The 21890-nt window shown below is 38.0% G+C and overlaps 1 protein-coding gene across 9 annotated transcripts in view; it reads right to left on the bottom strand.

The window, feature by feature from the left end:
• Positions 1-1694: 1694 nt before the first annotated feature.
• ppip5k2 (diphosphoinositol pentakisphosphate kinase 2) overlaps positions 1695-21890 on the bottom strand; it is a 273516-nt gene continuing 253320 nt past the window's right edge. For all 9 annotated transcript variants that reach the window (XM_051929854.1, XM_051929852.1, XM_051929855.1 and 6 more), the window contains one exon: positions 1695-2381. In XM_051929854.1, coding sequence (XP_051785814.1) covers positions 2263-2381 — 119 coding nt within the window. In that variant the 3' untranslated portion in view covers positions 1695-2262. The remainder of the gene's footprint in view (positions 2382-21890) is intronic.

Here is a 21890-nt window from a genome sequence, read left to right as displayed (position 1 = left end):
CCTTCCACCTACACGGGAAGATCAAGAATTAGTGATGAGTCAGTCAGTCAGTGAGGGCTTTGCCTTTTATGAATATGTATAGATATACTGTATATATACTGAATATATATATATATATATATATATATATATATATATATATATATATATATATACACACACATACACACATATACATATAAAAAATATATGGTGATGAATAACTATGAATACTATGCAACTGATATGAAAAACCGTTACCATAAAATTCTCCCCATAAAAATAGTTTTCTACATTGTTCTAAAAAAGTTAAGATATTTATACTTTTAAATCTTTACTGCTACTTGCAGTATGTATTAAGATTATTTTATTGTCTGGAAGCAAAATATCTTTTGAATTCCTGTAAAATTTCCATCACCAGGTTCTGTATTCTATAATTTAAGCTGATTAATTTACCATCTTCCTTAAGAAATCAAATGTCTATCCTGTATTGTTCTTTATTAGCTCACATGCCTGACTTGCCTCGACATAATTAATTAGTTGCAAGTTTAGAATGATCACTCTAGTTTATAAAAACATCATTAACAGTCTATACGTTTCTTTGTTCCTATATGTACTATCATGATAACAAGATAAGGCTTAATTACTACTACTGTTACACACATATGCACACACACCAAATGTTCACTATTATAAAGTATAAAAAATACTTAGTGGAAAAAATATTCTTAGACAGTGGCAGAAGTATATGTGTAGGCAGCAGTGAAGGTGACACAAGGTTACTGATTGTTCATGAGTCTGATTGCAGTTGAGTAGAAACTGTTCCTGAAGCTAGAGGTGTGCGTCCGAATGGACTTTAGTCGCTTCCCAGATGGGAGAAGGGTGAAAAGTGACAGTGCAGGGTGGCTGGGGTCCCGCCTGATATGGTTCACTTTCCTGAGACAGCGTGTAGTGTGGATGTCATGGATCGCAGGGAGCTGTGTGCCCATGATCTGCTGTGCTGTGTTCACCACAAGCTGCAGTCCTGAGCTGAGTGGTTTTTGTACCAAGATGTGATGCATTCTGCCGGGATGGATTCCACATTAGGCTTTACGCAGTCTCCTGAGGAAGAAGAGGCATTGTTGGGCTTTCTTGATTACTGCCGCAGTGTGACTTGACCATTTAAGGTCATCAGTGAGGGTGACTCTGAGGAACCAAAAGCTGCTGACCTGCTCCACAGCCTCACCTCTGATGTAGATGGGGCTGTGCTCGGTTGCCTGTTTGCAAAAATCCACAATCATCTCCTTAGTTTTGTTAACTTTGAGGGTGACGTTGTTGTCCTGACACCATTCTGACAGGAGTCTGACCTCCTCCTTGTAGGCCGTCTCATCGTTCTCGCTGATCAGACCTATTACAGTGGTATCGTCAGCAAACTTGAGGATGGTGTTAGACCTGTACTTCTCTACACAGTCATGGGTGTAGAGAGAGTAAATCAGGGGGCTCAGCATGCTGCCCTGCGGCGTGCCAGTGTTGATGGTGATGATTGACGAGGTTTTTCCACCAATACGCACTTGCTAAGGTCTGCTGGTGAGGAATTCCAGTACCCCATTGCACAGTGAAGAGCTAAGCCCTAGATCCAGGAGTTTAGCGATGAGCTGGGATGGAATAATGGTGTTAAATGCAGAGCTATAGTCCACAAACAGCAGCCTGGCATAACAGTTCATATCACACAAAAATTCAGAAAGGCTAAAAATATTTATTTGAAAGAATGCATAAATATGCTTTGAAATAACACTGATGCCTTTCAGAGGAAGAAAAATAATAACACATTAAAGAACTACATGCATTATCTGGAATTAAAATGTTAGTACAAGAACTATAAAATAATTTATTTCTAGTTTATAGCTAACAGTTAAGAAGTACTCAAGAAAAAGCCATTTCCCTAATACACAAAAATAATTTGACCTATTTTCACCCTTAAAATACTTTTATGTATAAAAAATAAAATGAATTTGAATTTGTACTTTTCAAATGAGACCTATAATATCTATACACAGTTTTTTTTCTTTAAATAGCTGCTTGACAGCTAGTGAATAATGCAACACCAAATGAAATCAGTTGGTGGTTCATTTTCTCATAAATTTACATAAAACAAACAATATATACAGGAAATTAAATCATCACTGCTAATTTTACAAATGTTATTTACAAAGCCAATACAAAATAAGCTAAATGTAACTGTAAACAAAACAAATCTTTCTCTAATGTTTTACAAGATGTTACTAAAACAACCCTATTTAGCAGTTATAGCTTTTGAGCAGATTCTACTTCTTGCTCTTGGTTAGCAGGACTGGTTGGTGCTGAATGCTGCTCAATGGAAGACAAACTAATATCTGAACATGTGTCACAAGACTCGCCAGTCACTGTGAAAAGAAAAACAGAAAAATTCATTTTAAATACCTTTCCATTCAAATATAACTTCTACTGTAGATAATTGAACTAAACTGGAATGCATCTTTAACATTACAGCAGAATTACACACTTAGGGCTCTAGTGACAATATAAACCATTATTATACTATATGATATAAAGATATGTTACAAGAGAACATACAAGGCACATTCAAAAACTTTCCTCTCTTTTATATTTTCATTGGAAACGATGAAGGTGGGAGTAGTAATCGGGCATTAAAAAGTTGGTATGACATTGGGAAAATTGCATTGCAAACGAAGGTGACTATGTAGAAAAGTGATGTAATTTGTTTTTGAAATTGTTAATAATTAGAGTTAAAAAAAAAAAATGTGGAAACTTTTTGAACATCCCTCGTACATCAAAAAAACTTTAATAAAAAAAAAAGTCAATCATAACCACATGTGAACCATGTAGAAAACAAGTTGTGGCATCACAATCCACCTCTATATTAAAAGGAAACATCATACAATGCATCAGTTGATTAAAAAAAGTAAAATTAGCCACTTAATTTAAACTTTAATGCTTTCAATGAGCTCTGTAAAGATTTAACTATACAATTAGTCATATAGACCATACAAATACAGCAAGTTATTAATTTATTGCGATATACACAATAACTAGGGTTTGGAAGAACTAGGTTTGCCTCTTATGAATTCAACCAGATGATGGAAATATTGCTCAAGAGATTGGTCTCAATAAAATACAGCTCCTACAAATGTTTTAGCCATATTAAAGGTGGTCTACTGACGTGAAATACGGACTTTGAAGTAAACAAAAGTTACTGTCTTATTGATAGACCCTGCCTGAAATTAAGTGCTTTGTTTGACTGTACAATACCTTGCAGTATGAATCAATCTGAAAAAGGCAGACTGTGTCCATAAACATACACAAAAGATTATCCATGAGGCACCCATATAATGCTCAAATGGAATTAAAAGGCCTAATGTGTGTGCCAAGGACACAACTATCTCCAGCATGTGTCCTTAAGACTAAACAGGATGGATCTATGGATTCATGCTGCTCACACCAAATTCAAATCTTGCCATTTGCATATTGCGGCAGAAATAGAGATTTGTTTTTTTAGACCAGGAAACAACATTTTCAATGATTATCCTCAACCTTTTGTTTTTATCTGACAGGAGATGACCCCTACGGTGATGGTTTGCACACCACTTAGGTAAACAGCTGTTATTTAAGAATTCATGGCATTTCTGTTAGTTCAAACAAGTCTGGTCATTCTTCTCTGACCTCTCTCTTTAACAAAGTGTTTCCATCCATAAGTCTGTGTAAACTCTACAGATTGCACTCTGTGATAATCCCAACCGCCCAGTTGTTTGAAACACTAGAGAAACAATATTTGAAACTGAAAATGCGCAGTTCTTTTAAACTTTTCTCATAATTCATCTCCTGAAGCCCTGGAAACAGCCTAGTTGCTCTTCTCTGGCCCTTTTCCAGCACTGCTAAATCCTTATTGTAACATGGAGAGCAAAACTGCACACAGGACACCAATGAGGTCTAACCATTGCGGTATTAGATTAGATAAACTTTATTAATCCCATGGGAAAATTCAGATGCATGCAGCAGGAGAAACATTAAAACAAGGAAACAGACCCGCAGGAGAAATAATAGCCAATTATGCGCGATTAAGACGCTGCACCCATGGAGCCTTATAAGAACAAGCTGGCATGAGAGAAAGGGAAGAACGACGAGCAAGCAGGAGAGAGAGAGAGAGAGACACAGAAAGAGTGTGTGTGTGCAAACAAGCCGGTTTAGCGAATGGAAGCGAAGCTCTAAGAGGAGTGTGAGGCCATCGCTCTGGGGAGCTGTGGGTCGCTCTGTTGAGCAACTTTGGGAGAAGGAGTGACCATTAAGCTCCTATAGGAGTACTGGGCAGAAAATTTTTTGGGGGGAAAAAACAAGCATGGAATGGCAATAGCAGCTGTTTTTATGCACTGCTACATTTACACTAACAATGTGGATTGTTTACCAAACAGAGCTCTGTGAGCAAAATGCATATTATCTAATAGCTTGAAAAGTATGTGAACGGGAATGTGGGGACGGGACTGGGGAAGCTTAACACACGCTAAGAAGAAGTGGTGCCTGGGTGGGGTTAAATCTCTTTCTCGCAGGACGTATAACACTGCACGTGTTGTAAGGGGGGGGGGGGGGGGAGGGGGACGGGGGGCTTGGGCAGCTGGACGCATGCTAAGGAAAAGCAGTTGGATCATCTGCTGGCGTGTTGCTGATGGCGCACTGCGCGTCAATTATTTAAAAGCCTGTACAGCAGCTGTCCTTTTGCCACTTCACCTCTCTACTGCTCGCGTTGTAAAGGGTTTGGGGCTGAACACACGCTAAGGAGAGGCGGTCACATCATCTGCTGGCTTTCTGCTGCTGGTGTGCTGCGTGTTCTGCTCGTCGTTGTGTTAAGAGCTGGGAGCACATGATGTGTGTCTGCCAAATGCATTCCAACAACTGCTAGGTTAGATGTCTGAACTGGTTTTAAATGTTGTCTCACTGCCTTGCCTCACATGACGTTAAAGTGTAAAGTGTCTCTCGCGGGACGTCAGATTGTCTTCCGAGAAGTTCATGTCTCATCTCCATAGTCTCCCTCCCAAGATATTTTTATTTTTTTTTATAATAGAGAGATGATATCAATGTCAATATGCTTCCAATGTCAGCATTGCCCCTGAATAGCAATCACTTCTGTATGCGGTTTGATAAACCTGGTCACAAGTAATTTTTTATGTGAGAGAGATAGAGAGGCTCCGAGCATTAATCAAGATGCAAAGTATGCTCTGAATGACATACACAAATGCTGTTTTATGCGAATTGTTACATTTGTATGTGTTTAATTTTATGCTAACTTCTATGGTAATAACTTTTTAATGGCAGAAATGGAATAGTGCGATTACCATGGCATACATAATTGTTACCAATAATGCACAATACCCAGTATTTCCGGTACTTACAGTGCATCCGGAAAGCATTCACAGAGCATCACTTTTTCCACATTTTGTTATGTTACAGCCTTATTCCAAAATGGATTAATTTTTTTCCTCAGAATTCTACACACAACACCCCATAATGACAACGTGAAAAAAGTTTACTTGAGGTTTTTGCAAATTTATTAAAAATAAAAAAATTGAGAAAGCACATGTACATAAGTATTCACAGCCTTTGCCATGAAGCTCAAAATTGAGCTCAGGTGCATCCTGTTTCCCTGTTTCTGCAGCTTAATTGGAGTCCACCTGTGGTAAATTAAATTGATTCCTAGAGCTGGCTGGCCATCTAAACTGAGCGATCGGGGGAGAAGGGCCTTAGTCACGGAGGTGACCAAGAACCCAATGGTCACTCTGTCAGAGCTCCAGAGGTCCTCTGTGGAGAGAGGAGAACCTTCCAGAAGGACAACCATCTCTGCAGCAATCCGCCAATCAGGCCTGTATGGTAGAGTGGCCAGACGGAAGCCACTCCTTAGTAAAAGGCACATGGCAGCCTGCCTGGAGTTTGCCAAAAGGCACCTGAAGGACTCTCAGAACATGAGAAAGAAAATTCTCTGGTCTGATGAGACAAAGATTGAACTCTTTGGTGTGAATGCCAGGCATCACGTTTGGAGGAAACCAGGCACCGCCCATCACCAGGCCAATACCATCCCTACACTGAAGCATGGTGGTGGCAGCATCATGCTGTGGGGATGTTTTTCAGTGGCAGGGACTGGGAGACTAGTCAGGATAATGGGAAAGATGACTGCAATAATGTACAGAGACATCCTGGATGAAAACCTGCTCCAGAGCGCTCCTGACCTCAGACTGGGGCGACGGTTCATCTTTCAGCAGGACAACGACCCTAAGCACACAGCCAAGATATCAAAGGAGTGGCTTCAGGACAACTCTGTGAATGTCCCTGAGTGGCCCAGCCAGAGCCCAGAGTTGAATCTGATTGAACATCTCTGAAGAGATCTTAAAATGGCTGTGCACCGACACTTCCCATCCAACCTGATGAAGCTTGAGAGGTGCTGCAAAGAGGAATGGGCAAAACTGGCCAAGGATATGTGTGGCAAGCTTGTGGCATCATATTCAAAAAGACTTGAGGCTGTAATTGCTGCCAAAGGTGCATCGACAAAGTATTAAGCAAAGGCTGTGAATACTTATGTACATGTGATTTCTCAGTTTTTTTATTTTTAATAAATGTGCAAAAACCTCAAGTAAACTTTTTTCACGTTGTCATTAAGGTTGTGTGTAGAATTCTGAGGGAATAAAGTGAATTTAATCCATTTTGGAATAAGGCTGTAACATAACAAAATGTGGAAAAAGTGATACGCTGTGAATACTTTCCGGATGCACTGTAGATCCTGTATTTCCTGTGCTGGATCACACTCATGCCCCATATGAAGTGTGAGTGACTGGCACAATTATATCTACCTAAACAAACCAAACCTAAGGGGGGGATCACTCCAGGCTTTAAGAAACCCGCTTCAAACAAACCAGGTATGAAAATGCCTTTAGTGAATATGAACTTAAAAGTATTCTTTAGCCCTGCGGTGGGCTGGCGCCTTGCCCAGGGTTTGTTTCCTGCCTTACGCCCTGTGTTGGCTGGGACTGGCTCCCTGTGACCCTGTAGTTAGGATATATCGGGTTGGATAATGGATGGATGGAAGTATTCTTTAGTATTAAAAATGTAATTATAATACAATACAGTAATCCCTCGCTATATCGCGCTTCGCCTTTCGCGGCTTCACTCCATCGCGGATTTTATATGTAAACATATTTAAATATATATCGCAGATTTTTCGCTGCTTCGTGGGTTTCTGCGGACAATGGGTCTTTTAATTTCTGGTACATGCTTCCTCAGTTGGTTTGCCCAGTTGATTTCATACAAGGGACGCTATTGGCAGATGGCTGAGAAGCTACCCAGCTTACTTTTCTCTTTCTCTCTCTTGCGCTTTCTCTGATTCTGACGTAGGGGGTGTGAGCAGGGGGGCTGTTCGCACACCTAGACGATACGGACGCTCGTCTAAAAATGCTGAAAGATTATCTTCACGTTACTATCTTTTGTGCAGCTGCTTAGTGAAACGACATGCTGCACAGTGCTTCGCATACTTAAAAGCTCGAAGGGCACGTATTGATTTGTGCTTGAAAAACAAACTCTGTCTCTCTCTCCCTGCTCCTGACGGAGGGGGTGTGAGAAGCCTTCAACAGCTTTGTGCCACGGTGCTTCGCATACTTAAGCCAAACAGCCCTATTGATTAGTTTGCTTTTTTCTCTGTGACATGATCTGCTCCTGACACACTCCTTTGAAGACGAAGATATGTTTGTATTCTTTTAATTGTGAGACGGAATTGTCATCTCTGTCTTGTCATGGAGCACAGTTTAAACTTTTGAAAAAGAGACAAATGTTTGTTTGCAGTGTTTGAATAACGTTCCTGTCTCTCTACAACCTCCTGTGTTTCTGCACAAATCTGTGACCCAAGCATGACAATATAAAAATAACCATATAAACATATGGTTTCTACTTCGCGGATTTTCTTATTTCGCGGGTGACTCTGGAACGCAACCCCCGCGATGGAGGAGGGATTACTGTAATTCAAGATATAAAAAATAACACATGGATGTCTTTTTTGATGTCCAGTGTAATGCTGATAAAGAGTGGATTCAGCAGTTTGATAATGCTATTATTCTAACCCAAAATGCTATATTCAATATGTCTTGATTACGTTCTCAAAACACCCTGAAGATTAAAGATCAACACCAAAAATGAACAATTTCATGAATAGTGATACCTCAAAGAATTTTTGCTGCACAAATGTTTATATCTCCCGTTACTTATTTTTGAGTTTCCATTGTATGATATTGCATTCAACACCTTGCCTGCCTTGATGGTGTCTGCATCTACCAGTAAGTAAACATCGTTCCTGCGCCCTCTCTTTTTGTCTGTTTTATATACAAGCAAAGACAAAGCTATTGATTCATCGCCATGCTAATCACAGATCATAATATGTGTACATATGTATATTATACATATATTTTAAGATTTACATAATTTATAATGGTTCCAAATTATGTATTTGCATATATATGTTATTATCTGTAACAGTCTGTATGATGTGTACAGGTATTTATTTTATACCAGTTTGTGACGGGCAACTCATTTTGCATCTAGTGTTGTTAAAAGGCTTCTTGAATCATTCTCTATGGTACAGACAGGCACCACAGAAAAATCTGTAAGGGGGTGTTTGAAATTCAGAGGAGGGTGGTGATATTTTGGAAGAAAATTGTTAGAAATATTACTTTCAATCCCAATCTCCATTTTAAACTTTGGCATTATAAAATCAAACAGATTTTTATTGCATTCATTTATATTTTAAGATCCTATTACTAATCTCTACTCACAAAGTATTATGATTGTATATTTCACTTCCTCCAATAATCTTAACAGATTCAAAGATCACCAGAACATGTATTTATAAATGTTAATGCAAAATGAATGTGCTATATGCTGAGTATCCATTATTGTAATTCACCTGGTAGACAAAAATACAAACTCAAATGAAAATAAATCAACCAGCAATGCATTTTACTTCATAACTGACACACAAAAATTGAAAAATTAACACCAAGGAAAACTGTGAAGGTTTCTGGTGTAATTCCCACTTGTAACCTCTCAGTATAGAGACATTGAACGGATGTGGTGTGAAATAGGCTACATCCACACTGCTCCATTTTCATTTAAAAACACAGAACACTAGTCTCCAGTTTTGCGTGTCATTCACATTACTAGTACTAAATTTAAGATCACTTGATTCATTGAGTTTCTACCACTGAATAGGATCTACTTTGGAGTCTATGTTAGGGAACTCAAGTTGGTTGTAAACTTGGGTGGCTGAAGCACTGTTCTGGCCGAAATAATCTGTCTAAATATTTCACAAGTCGCTAAAATTATATTAATGATTTCAGTGTACGGTGCTAAACTCAGCAACACCATCTTGGGAGCAGAAGGGTAACGTGTCAAAAGTAACGTGTATTACGTAGTCCGATTACTTTTTAAAGTAACAATCTACTGCAATACTTATTTAACTGAAACAAAAATATCTGCATTTTTTTCTATGCCAGTAGCACTGGATGTAAGGAGAGAAGCACATGTACTGGGTCCTTTGCAGGGCTCAATCGTACAGCCAAGCAGAAAGGACTGTACTGTGTGTAATAAGGTATCAACAATATTAATGAAGGGACAGTTCAGTTTTCATTGAACTATTTGCTATAGTTATTTTTCACACACCGTGATCGGAGACGCAACACCCAGTGTGCATACTGTGAATTACTAGTGGCTCAGGTCGAGGATATAAAAAGGGGTTGGACACTATTTACTTGACAACACATGAATGACTAACAGTATTTATTAAACACAATAAAATTGTCAAAGGCTTCATGTTTGTTTCCGGATTCATGGTGGCCAATGATGAAGTTTTAACTGTTTTTCTTTTTTCTTAACTCAATGTCATTGGAGCTTTTTGACAAAGAACAACTCTGGATGATTACTTGCACATGTAAACACAGACTTTTAAGAAACCACATGTCTACCTTAAGTGGGTTACTCATCTTATCCTGATTATGTGTGTACATGTGAACACACTAATTTGAGAATCGCATTTTCCGATTTGCATCAATGTAAAGAACTCTTAAGCTCAAGTAGAGATGAAGTATGGATTGTACAGATGCAGCAATGCCTTCTCTGCAAAATATTTGAGGCATAGAAGCATGTACCATGGATTAGTGGTGTCCAGCATCCCAGTAAACCCTTTCTTCTCCACAATGTAAATGGGGACCATATATGTAATAAACCACCGGACCTATGATTTCTTTCTATTTGGGCAGTGATTTATCATATGGGATTATATTGGGCAGTGATTTATCATATGGGATTATGCTGGGAAATGATGCTGTTAAGGTTAATTGCCTTTTATCTGGATCTTTGGCTTGAGTTCTGAGGATAGCCTTGTTAACGCTATGTTTCCTTTTTTTTTCGCATTTCTTCTACCACTGGGTGTATGAAGTGTTGAAATAAATTGGTTGCATTGTTACTTTTAATGGCCATGTTTTTTCATCAAACATTTCAAAAACCAATTACACATGATAGACTTTACATTATGGCCTTTCTTTGGAATTAGCTAATCACCTACCGGAGAATAACTGCTTGCCTCCATGTTCAGTTAGCAATGCAGCTTAGCTAGCCAGCTACTATTGCTAGTCTAGCACACAAATTTGCTGGAAGCAACGTGAGCCAGAATGCACATGGCAGCATATACAGTAATTCATATTACTTGCTCTGTTATCCCTGTACTGTTTGAATACATCTTAGCCCTATATATTGGAAATAGTTCATATTTTGAATAATTATTTAAATTGTAATTTTCTTTTTAGCATATTGTCTTAAAATACAAATTTAAAATCAGTCAATTAAAATGTTAAAATCATTCAGCTGGTCATTTCCTCTTATTGTTTCTGCAAACTTGTATTATGGGCAGAGATATCTTAATAAGCAATGTGAAAATGCTAGTGTGGAGGAAATAGTTTAAAATGCTGCTGTTACATGAAAACATATTAATGTGGATGTACCCTTAGTGTAGTTAGGATGCATGTCGAGTATGTTTTGCATACGTCCACTCTTACCATATGTAATTGAACTTTGCTTAGCAGGGACCTGTTTTTTCTGGAGATGTAGGAGGGCACATTGTAGTTTCTGCACATGTTTGGACTGCATCTTTATATTCAGTAATGTGTTTTATCTGTAGATGTTGTACTGCTTGAAACAATTTGCAAACAGCACAGCTAGCCCTACCTGTTCTTCATTCTTCCTTTTTAATCCTCACTCTGCTTTTTTCTAATAGTCATAACCACAAGACTACACTGGTGATGTAGTGATGCTTAGAAAGAATGCTGAAAATTTTTAGGATTTTATTTAACATTCAGAAGAAGTTGTGGAGAATCACATAAAAGTGCTGAACACTGCGAAGCTGACTAATGCATACTGATTTTTCTTAAATGTTAAATCAAACCAAACACTCAATATATATTTCCCAGCTCTAGTTGAGTGACCAACTAAACTCAACTATTCCCCTAAAATATGTTTACAAAGTGAATGGGAGCCTCATTTCAACAGATGTGAGATGGAATGGATTACTGGTATGTGAAAGGGTAGACTGCATTCTGCAGCATCTCGTACAATGACAGAATCCCTACATTATACTTGTATAATGTGTGTGGAACCAGTTGGAAGTTGAAGAGGAGCATATATTACCTGAGATGGGACAATACCATGTAAAAGGGTATCAGATAGGGAAGATCCATTTATTTGCCAAGTGGCAGTTACACAATGTAAACAAAAAAATCATAAAAGCATGTTCTGCACTAACATAAGGAACATAAAACAAAATTTAAGAACTGCAAGCCATTCACTTGAACATAGCGCATCAAGTTTTATTCTTTTCAGATTTATAAAATATCATTAAACTCCGGTTATGCTACACTGGAATAAGATTTAATTAGTACAGAAGTATATTTTTAGAAAGCAGTTCAAAAGATTTCAGTCTGTGAACCTGGACACCACCAACATGTATTTAAGGCATATTCTGAGTTAAACAAATTTTGATTTTTTATGCCTTTGCTGCTTGTGTTAATATTATTATTTATATTTAGGTAAGGATTTCATTAATGCTACACTTTTGATCCTTGAGACTAAGTAAAGGTTAGGTGACTGGATCTCTTCAGCTACTATGATGCGCACATTTATTTAAAAAAAAAAAAAAAAAAAAATACACCCAGTATGCATTCACAGGTACTGTTTTGCTTATTAACTTAGCCAAGAAGCAGGACACATTATGAATAAAGCTTTCTTTATTTACTTTAACACTTGTTCTGTAAAAGGCAGGATATTCATTAATCTGAACTTTTATCTAATATTCCAGCAACACCCAGCTGCAGGACTAGATGAAATTCCATTCACACCAGAGTACAAGACTAGATGAAATGCCACTCTATAGTAGTGTATTGTATATTCAACTACACACTCATTTTTTTTTTTTTTTTTAACAAAAAGCCAACTTGTACTCTGAATCTTTGATTAAAAATAATTAATATATACAGCACTGTATTTATTAAATACTTATGTTTTTAAGCCCAGGCAAAAATACTACTTTAGTAAACTGTTACACAAAATGAAAAGTACATCCTTATTGGTTAGGGTACAGTGAGTCTTAACATAGCTTTTTCTAGACTATGTCCATATTATCCTTTTGTTAGTTAAATACAAACCTATCTAATGGATTGGGATTGCTGGAAAAAGGCCAAAAATTGATCATGTGTACAGCTTATATAAAAGAAAGTTGGCCAATTACCACTCATCATTTGATTTTAATACCCTTTGTATCATATATGTATAATGTGTTCAACAGACAATGTAAATATGAGAACTAAAACAGTAATGAGCTACTAGGCTCTTGTTACTTTACTAGTCATTTAGCCCGTTACAATAACGGGCGCTAGAACAGTAGTGCATAAACATTAGTAGGAACAGTCTATATTAAATGGCAAGGGACTTTGACCTCATTCTTTTTGTTGGTCGTATTTTTCTCTTTCTTTCAGCCTTTCTTTTGTTGATGTTTACTTGCTGAGCTGACCGTTCTTTGTGGGCTGCCGCCGTGTATTGTGTGTCTTTAATTTTCTGTGACAGTAATACTGTCTTGTACGGCTCTATTCAATAAGGGCTCGTCTTTTTGTGCACGCCCTTATTGAAGGATACCGTCTTGTACGTCCGCTGGCTTGTAGGTCCGTACTATACCTTTAATTTTCTCTGGCGGTAATACAGGCGTGCGCGTTGGTAATATGCCTTTAATCTCCTCTGACAGTAATACTGGCTTGTATGTGGCTGTAATATGCGTCACTGTATTGTGTACCTTTAATTTCCTCTCGCAGTAATACTGGTTTGTATTTCCGTAAAACGCCTCTAACTTTCTCTGACAGTAATATCGCTCGTCGCACCGTGCCCCGTGCATGCGCACTTCATCAGAAGACACCCACACACGGACACCTGGACGCACATAGGGATTTTATATATATAGATAAGTACATGTTGAGAATTCCTAATCCAACATTTCAAAATCCAAAAAATTTTTTTTTTTTAACTGCTGAGCAGATGTGAACATATGTGCAGATTCTAAATGGACTTAGTCATTCCTAACAGGAGTCTGGTGCCCTATGAAGCATCAAGCACAACAAAGTTACGACACATAATCGATAACTGGGGCCAGGGTTGGAGTCCCCTGTGAAGCTGAGAGCTCCACAAAGCACCATCACTTGATCAACTTCTGGGGAGGGGGTTCCCCATGAGACATGGGTTCGCTTCCCGGGTCCTCCCTGCGTGGAGTTTGCATGTTCTCCCCGTGTCTGCGTGGGTTTCCTCCGGGCGCTCCGGTTTCCTCCCACAGTCCAAAGACATGCAGGGTAGGTGGATTGGTGATTCTAAATTGGCCCTAGTGTGTGCTTGGTGTGTGAGTGTGTTTGTGTGTGTCCTGCGGTGGGTTGGCACCCTGCCCAGGATTGTTTCCTGCCTTGTGCCCTGTGTTGGCTGGGATTGGCTCCAGCAGATCCCCTGTGACCCTGTGTTCGGATTCAGCGGGTTGGAAAATGGATGGATGGGTACCCCATGAAGTGCTGCGATGTAGTTTCAATATGGTGTACGGGAAGAGGGAGTGAAATAATAAAACCTGGCTTACACATATTTCTACGCAATATGCCTTTATGAATCACAGTCATCTTGTAAATGTGCATTATGTGAATATGCCTCAAAACTCCTATTGACATCACAGTTGACTTATGCCTTAATGGAATGTCACTGCTTATGGTTAACAAGGTTGCTTCATTCTCCCAAAATGCCCTTAATTGCAACAGGAGTGCAATAAATGGTTTCAATTACATTAGGAAAACCTGACACTGCTGCAAATTGCCTTTACGTAGGCAAAAAACATGTTACAGTATATATTATGTATACACACCATGCAAAATCTGAATGTAGCACCCGGTCTTGTCAGTTAATGGCTTCCAGCACAGTAAGCATTACAGCAGAAATTTGGCTGAGATACAGTGGGGCAAAAAAGTATTTAGTCAGCCACCAATTGTGCAAGTTCTCCCACTTAAAAAGATGAGAGAGGCCTGTAATTTTCATCATAGGTATACCTCAACTATGAGAGACAAAATGAGAAAAAAAATCCAGAAAATCACATTGTCTGATTTTTGAAGAATTTATTTGCAAATTATGGTGGAAAATAAGTATTTGGTCAATAACAAAAGTTCATCTCAATACTTTGTTATATACCCTTCGTTGGCAATGACAGAGGTCAAACGTTTTCTGTAAGTCTTCACAAGGTTTTCACACACTGTTGCTGGTATTTTGGCCCATTCCTCCATGCAGATCTCCTCTACAGCAGTGATGTTTTGGGGCTGTCGCTGGGCAACATGGACTTTCAACTCCCTCCAAAGATTTTCTATGGGGTTGAGATCTGGAGACTGGCTAGGCCACTCCAGGACCTTGAAATGCTTCTTACGAAGCCACTCCTTTGTTACCCGGGCGGTGTGTTTGGGATCATTGTCATGCTGAAAGACCCAGACATGTTTCATCTTCAATGCCCTTGCTGATGGAAGGAGGTTTTCACTCAATATCTGATGATACATGGCCCCATTCATTCTTTCCTTTACACGGATCAGTCGTCCTGGTCCCTTTGCAGAAAAACAGCCCCAAAGCATGATGTTTCCACCCCCATGCTTTACAGTAGGTATGGTGTTCTTTGGATGCAACTCAGCATTCTTTCTCCTCCAAACACGACGAGTAGAGTTTTTTTCATCTGACCATATGACATTCTCCCAATCCTCTTCTGGATCATCCAGATGCTCTCTAGCAAACTTCAGACGGGCCTGCACATGTACTGGCTTAAGCAGGGGGTCACGTCTGGCACTGCAGGATTTGAGTCCCTGGCGGCGTAGTGTGTTACTGATGGTAGCCTTTGTTACTTTGGTCCCAGCTCTCTGCAGGTCATTCACTAGGTCCCCCCCGTGTGGTTCTGGGATTTTTGCTCACCGTTCTTGTGATCATTTTGACCCCACGGGGTGAGATCTTGCGTGGAGCCCCAGATCGAGGGAGATTATCAGTGGTCTTGTATGTCTTCCATTTTCTAATAATTGCTCCCACAGTTGATTTCTTCATACCAAGCTGCTTACCTATTGCAGATTCAGTCTTCCCAGCCTGGTGCAGGTCTACAATTTTGTTTCTGGTGTCCTTTAACAGCTCTTTGGTCTTGGCCATAGTGGAGTTTGGAGTGTGACTGTTTGAACTCGTTATCAATATAAAAGACACTTGTCCACAACCTCAAACAGGTGCCATTAATACAGGTAACGAGTAGAGGACAGAGGAGCCTCTTACAGAAGAAGTTACAGGTCTGTAAGAGCCAGAAATCTTGCTTGTTTGTAGGTGACCAAATACTTATTTTCCACCATAATTTGCAAATAAATTCTTTAAAAATCAAACAATGTGATTTTCTGGATTTTTTTTTTCATTTTGTCTCTCATAGTTGAGATATACCTATGATGAAAATTACAGGCCTCTCTCATCTTTTTAAGTGGGACAACTTGCACAATTGGTGGCTGACTAAATACTTTTTTGCCCCACTGTATTTATTACTGGCCTGTCAGTCAGTTCAATGAGAAGTAGCCTATGTAAACTCAAGAAAGTTTAGTAATTCATTTTCCTTCTGAAAAGTGAAATACAATAGAGTCTGTACATAGTCATCACTTTTGGAGTGTTAATATGTTTTTGTCACATCAGCGCACATTATTGTAACTTCTGTGATATGAAATATTACACGCATAAATTAACATTTAGCTGATTTGGCTGCATTTCCCCCATTAGGGACACTCTACTTGTATTATCAAAAAGTAATGTTTAAGTTCATAATACTGCTGTTATTTCATAAAATGCCTTTTCATGGTGTGTTATATATCACGTCTCATATGTACTCTGGAAAGATGGTAAACATGTTTGGGCGTCTGCATGCAAGCATAGCTTATAATGGACTGATGTCCAGTTCTTGGACGGTTTAAGTAGAAGACATAACTGTAACTGGATCGATACTGTAGCATTTTTTGTGATTATGTTACATAAATTATTTTTTGATTATTTGATGGCACTAACTAGTTAGTGACAGTATTTGTAATGATCATAATATAATTATAACAGTATAATTATAAAAAAAAGTCCCCCTTCAATGAAGTATGATGTTTCTCATCAGAAAATGAACAAATCCACAAACTGTGATGACTAGGTTTTTTCTAATACTTGAACAACAAATGTGAAATGTGGTATATTTTGGGAAACAGGAGGGTTCAAAATCACATTTGAAAGCTATTCTTTTTTCTTTTCCAACACTCATCTTTAGCATATCAACCCAGTGCAAACACAAATAAATATCCTTTTCAAGTATGAGAGAACCTTCTGTTCAATCGGGAGTGGGGAAGGGAAGTTGTCAGTGAAATGTATGTATGACTAACAGAGAATTTTTAAAAACACTTAAAAAGCCTCTCAACGAACGTCCTTTTAAAGCAAACAGTAACACTGGAGGTATGATTTATTTTGTACTTATAAATATACCTGAAAATAACTTAAAAAGCAAAGCAGCTAGACACCATTGTTTGATGTTTCATTTAAATTATAAGAAATAATAAAATTAAGATACTCCTGTTGTAATGTGAACACATACATAGAAAATAAAAAATAAAAATTTCAGTCCATTTGCAAACTTTTACAAACAAAAGGTATTTACTTAATCCATAAAAGGAATCAACCCTTCTAAAAATGTCTACAGAACATGAAAGGTACTTTATAAAAAGCAAAAGAATCAGAAAACACCACAATGACCTATTTAATTTAAATGCAGAGGAGTTATCTTGCTCCATCTGCTGGCAATTTTAAGCACTCTTACTTTTTAAGCAAATAGAAATTTAACTCTCGATCAGGCAATGTTATGAACCTTCAACAGATGTTAAGAGATTAGTGGAATAATTCTTTTTAGCAAACAAAATAGCAGTTATATGTTGTTTACTTTGTTTTTTTTTTAAACAGCAAGTATGAATCAAAAATTCAATATTCATGGTTATAAATATTCAATGGTAGTTTCTTACAACCTTCATTGGCTATTCATTTGCATTTATAGTTTCAATCGCACCTATATACAAATATCATTCTAACATATACCGTACAATGTTTTTAAAAATATGCAAAAAAGTTTAAGAGACATTTTCAGTATTAATAATAATAATTTTCTTTATATAGCACCTATCCTATGCTCAAGGCACTTCACAGAGTCTCATAAAGAAACATCAAGTATATGTAACATTGGATACAGATGTTTCCTGAATAGAACATAAAACAGATATTTACAGGATATACAAAGGCATTTCACAGAATAGAAGACAATAAACCAGAGTAAAATACTAAATTCCATAATAAAAGAAAAACCTAGAAAATAATATGAGTTGTAAGCTGTTTTTAAAAGAATGAATGAAGTCAGCTGATCTAATTAATTTAGGGAGGTCATTCCAAAGTCTGGGTGATATACAGCCATGTCTCCCACAGAGTGCAGGTTAGTGTCGGGCACAACAAGATTACCAGGATCAGAGGACCTTAGTGGTTGAACAGGAGCATAGTGATGGAAAAGGTCACTAATGTAGTCTGGTGCGAGGCCATTTAAAGCTTTGCAGGTTATTAACAGAATTATATATTCAATCCTGTAAAACACAGGGAGCCAATGGAGGTGAAGAAGGATGGGTGTTATATGCTGATCCACGTTAGGACCCTTGCAGCAGAGTTTTGAACCAACTGGAGCTGTGATATAAGATTAGAAGTGGAACCTACCAGTAGGGAGTTACAATAATTGATGCGGGATGTGATAAAAGGAGAGGAATGAGCAAACACAGGATATGTTATGGAGGTAAAAGTAGGAAAGTTTCTTAGGGTGGTTTATGTGGGTGGAATACGAAAGGGAGGAATCAAAGTACTGTGCATAAAACTGATACAAAAGGTTAATCACATCATACAGAGGTAGCATAGGTAGTAAGACAGGGTGTGATATTAAGGATGTTAGTATGAAAACATATTGTTTTTGTAAATGGGAAAGATAAGAAGGAAACACCAGTACTTCAAGGAGGATGACTGCTTTGTTCCTCTAGTCACTTTTCAGCATGACACATATTCCTTTGGGAAGAAAGGAAAATAGAGATTAGGAAGGAGTAAGAAGGAAATGAGCAAGCTAGTTTAAAAACTCAAGAGTATCAAAAAGATGAAGAGCAGGTGTAGGAGACCATGTTGGTCACATAATCAACAGAAAGCTGTACAAACCAAACTAATGAAGGGAGTATAGAAGGAACAGAAGTAAGTGAAGACAGTATGGCACACTAAATAATGAATATGTCAAGGTTTCATAAAGGAAGCAGAACTGACAAGAAAATTAAAAGTGGTCTATTACATGTAGAGAAAAAAAGACATGGAGAGAAAAAAGTATAGGTTTCGTCAGAAAATTACATGTAAGAGAATTGTAAGAAAATTACAAAAGATGGAATATGAGAAAAAGGAGAAAAATGAGAAGACAGTAAAGAAGTAAGACGATCTAGTAAAGCAGGCATGGACGCAAAAGGGGCAGTGGGTGACATACTGGTTAATCTGTTATTATTGATTAATTTTTTTTTTCTGGTATGAATTCTGAGAAAACTATTACTAGTATGCTAACATTTTGTGAAAAACTTGTAAAAACATTTACTGTACACAAAAAAATGTGTATGTGAAAGGAAACAGAAAAATGTGGTTTTGTGTCAATACATCTTTAAAGTAATGTTGTTTTGTAAGGATTTGGATGAGATCTGTGTGATAAGATGAGCCTACCCCTTTAAAAGAATTAACTCAGAGTGTTGTGTCATACTATCTGCTTTGTGAGTAGTGTTGATCAGAGTTTTTCACAGTGAATATACTGTGTTCGCAGGTGACCTTGTTTGCCAAACATTTTCCTGGAAATCTGCCATGCAGCTGCCTTTCCCAGCAGGACATCAGAGTTTTAACAGCCATACAGTACATGTATGCACAGAACTTTCACGCTTGTGTGTACTGCAAGTGAACTCCATTTTACATTGCTGCCCAATCTGTTTTATACATGCGTGATGTTACTACTCAATATGTAACTTCATCTGGATTTGCATCCATTAAGCAGCAAAAACCAAAAAAAAAAAAAAACAACAGTATGTTAATTTGAAAGGTACACTGGTACATTAGCTGACCATTATGAGAATATTATGAACATACTTAATTGTTCTACGTAGGTTTCATTGTACATTACATCTTTACTGTTGGATTATGCATGTTATGCTCTCAATGTATAAAATGCTGATCCAAAGCATCACAGGATTTGCCAGTACTCAAAAGCTCAAATTGAGAAGTGCCAGTACAGAGTAGCCCAGTAATACACTCTGATCCTTTGGCAGGGGCTCGGACCGCAGGGACCATATAAGGGAAGTGGGCACAGGCTGAACACATACACAGTAAGCTAGGGGTGCAACGATACCGATTCTGGTATTGAATTTTGGTTCAATACAGTGCTTACGTACTTGTACTCGTAAAATTGCACCGATGCCTATGACCAATACCATTAACATGTGTGACTGTGTGAATGTTAAGGAGCAAAAAAAATGAAGAACACAAAATATCCAAACCAAAGCCTAATTGACTATAAATTATATGTAAACATGGCATAAATTCTTCTGGCAACCTATAGCATCAACCAATGTTGTAGCAGACTCTACCATGGAGACGAAAAATGTCACACAATAATCCTTGGGCAGTGAAAGTAACAGAATCGTCTACCCATTATATTGTTCTTGACGATCAACAATCAACCACTGTCAGCTGTTGATTACATGGGATTTTGTCTCCTCCTGAATGTGTTAGAACCAAACTACAACATGCCCACATGCCCATGTCACAGAAATCGTCTTACCAAGGATGCATGTGTTGGTAAAAAAGCATATTGGCAGCTTATTGCACAATGTAACAGCTGTCAGCATTGCCAGTGAAATTTAGAGCACCAGTGTTTGTCCAATGTCTACCATCAGCTTAACTGCACAGTGGATAGGAATTTCACTCTCCAGTGGGTTATTCTGCATACAAAGCAGTTTTAAGGATCCCATATTAAGCCACGAAATAGCAGATGCATTTCAGTAAATGCTGGGCACTTGGGCTATTCTGTAATGAATTATTATTATTATTCTGGAAAGTTGTGTGCACGTTGTGGTCTGACAATGGCATAAGCATGATAAATGGGATTAATGATGTTGGAGTCCCAAATGTTGCAGATGCTGTGACAGTTGGGCGTAAAATGGGCATTTTAAGCATTCCACCATAGCGTACTCCTACTTAAAGGACAATCAGCATCGCCACTCTAGTCGATCGAAGGTATGCCCATTTAATAGGCTATGTAATGCACTTCATTTAAAAGCAGCAGTACGCTTTTATCAATGCATTTTGCATTTTCAGTGAAATTCTTGAATATTTGCTAAATCCACAGTGTTTGCTCATTACTATTTATGGTAAATGCAAGCAGGGAGAGTAGGCAGGAAGACATGTCTACTGTTTCTGGTTGACAGAGGCTGCATGACCGAGTGAACGAAAATGTACTTTTATTAGTTGAAGAGATGTGAACACCTACAGTCAAATCTATTTGAGTAGCAGAGTGTTCACTAGTGTTTTGATGGATCAGAGCTGATTCTATGTTAATTATTTTAACAAATAAGTGAATTAATGAATAATGTAAGTTTCAGTGTAAAAAGTATATACAAACACATTATACAGTTATCTAGCAAAACTATAAAAGTTTTCAGTTATACCATTATATGGAATTTTAGGCCATACCAACCACTCAAGTAGGATGGTGCATGGGGATTATGAGAGTTATTATTTCCTAGCAATCTTGGTCTTTTCTAGTACAAATCCAAAATCAAACACACTCATGAGTTATTCACTTCTAAACTGTGACTTTACTAAACAGTCTTAAGATAATCTTTAACTTGGATGTATCAAATCATATGTACAAAATGTTTGTAGTGTGATTTTGCCTAAAGCCCCATGCCGAGTCTGTACACAGAGTCACTATATAAATTTGGTCATCTCTCTATTATAAAAAAAAAATCTTGGAAGGCGACGATACGTGATTTTCTCAGAGACACTTTAACGTCCTGAGAGACAAGGCAGTGAGACAAATGGACAGCTGCTGTACATGCTTTTAAATGATCGACGTGCAGTGCGACAAGCAGAACACGCAGCTCGGCAGCAGCAGCAAGCCAGCAGCTGATCCGACTGCATCTCCTTAGTGTGTGTTCAGC

Source organism: Erpetoichthys calabaricus, chromosome 7, assembly GCF_900747795.2.
Source record: "Erpetoichthys calabaricus chromosome 7, fErpCal1.3, whole genome shotgun sequence".
NCBI lineage: Eukaryota > Metazoa > Chordata > Cladistia > Polypteriformes > Polypteridae > Erpetoichthys > Erpetoichthys calabaricus.
The sequence above is the reverse complement of the archived record's forward strand: the minus strand, read 5'-3'. Positions and strand labels throughout refer to the sequence as shown.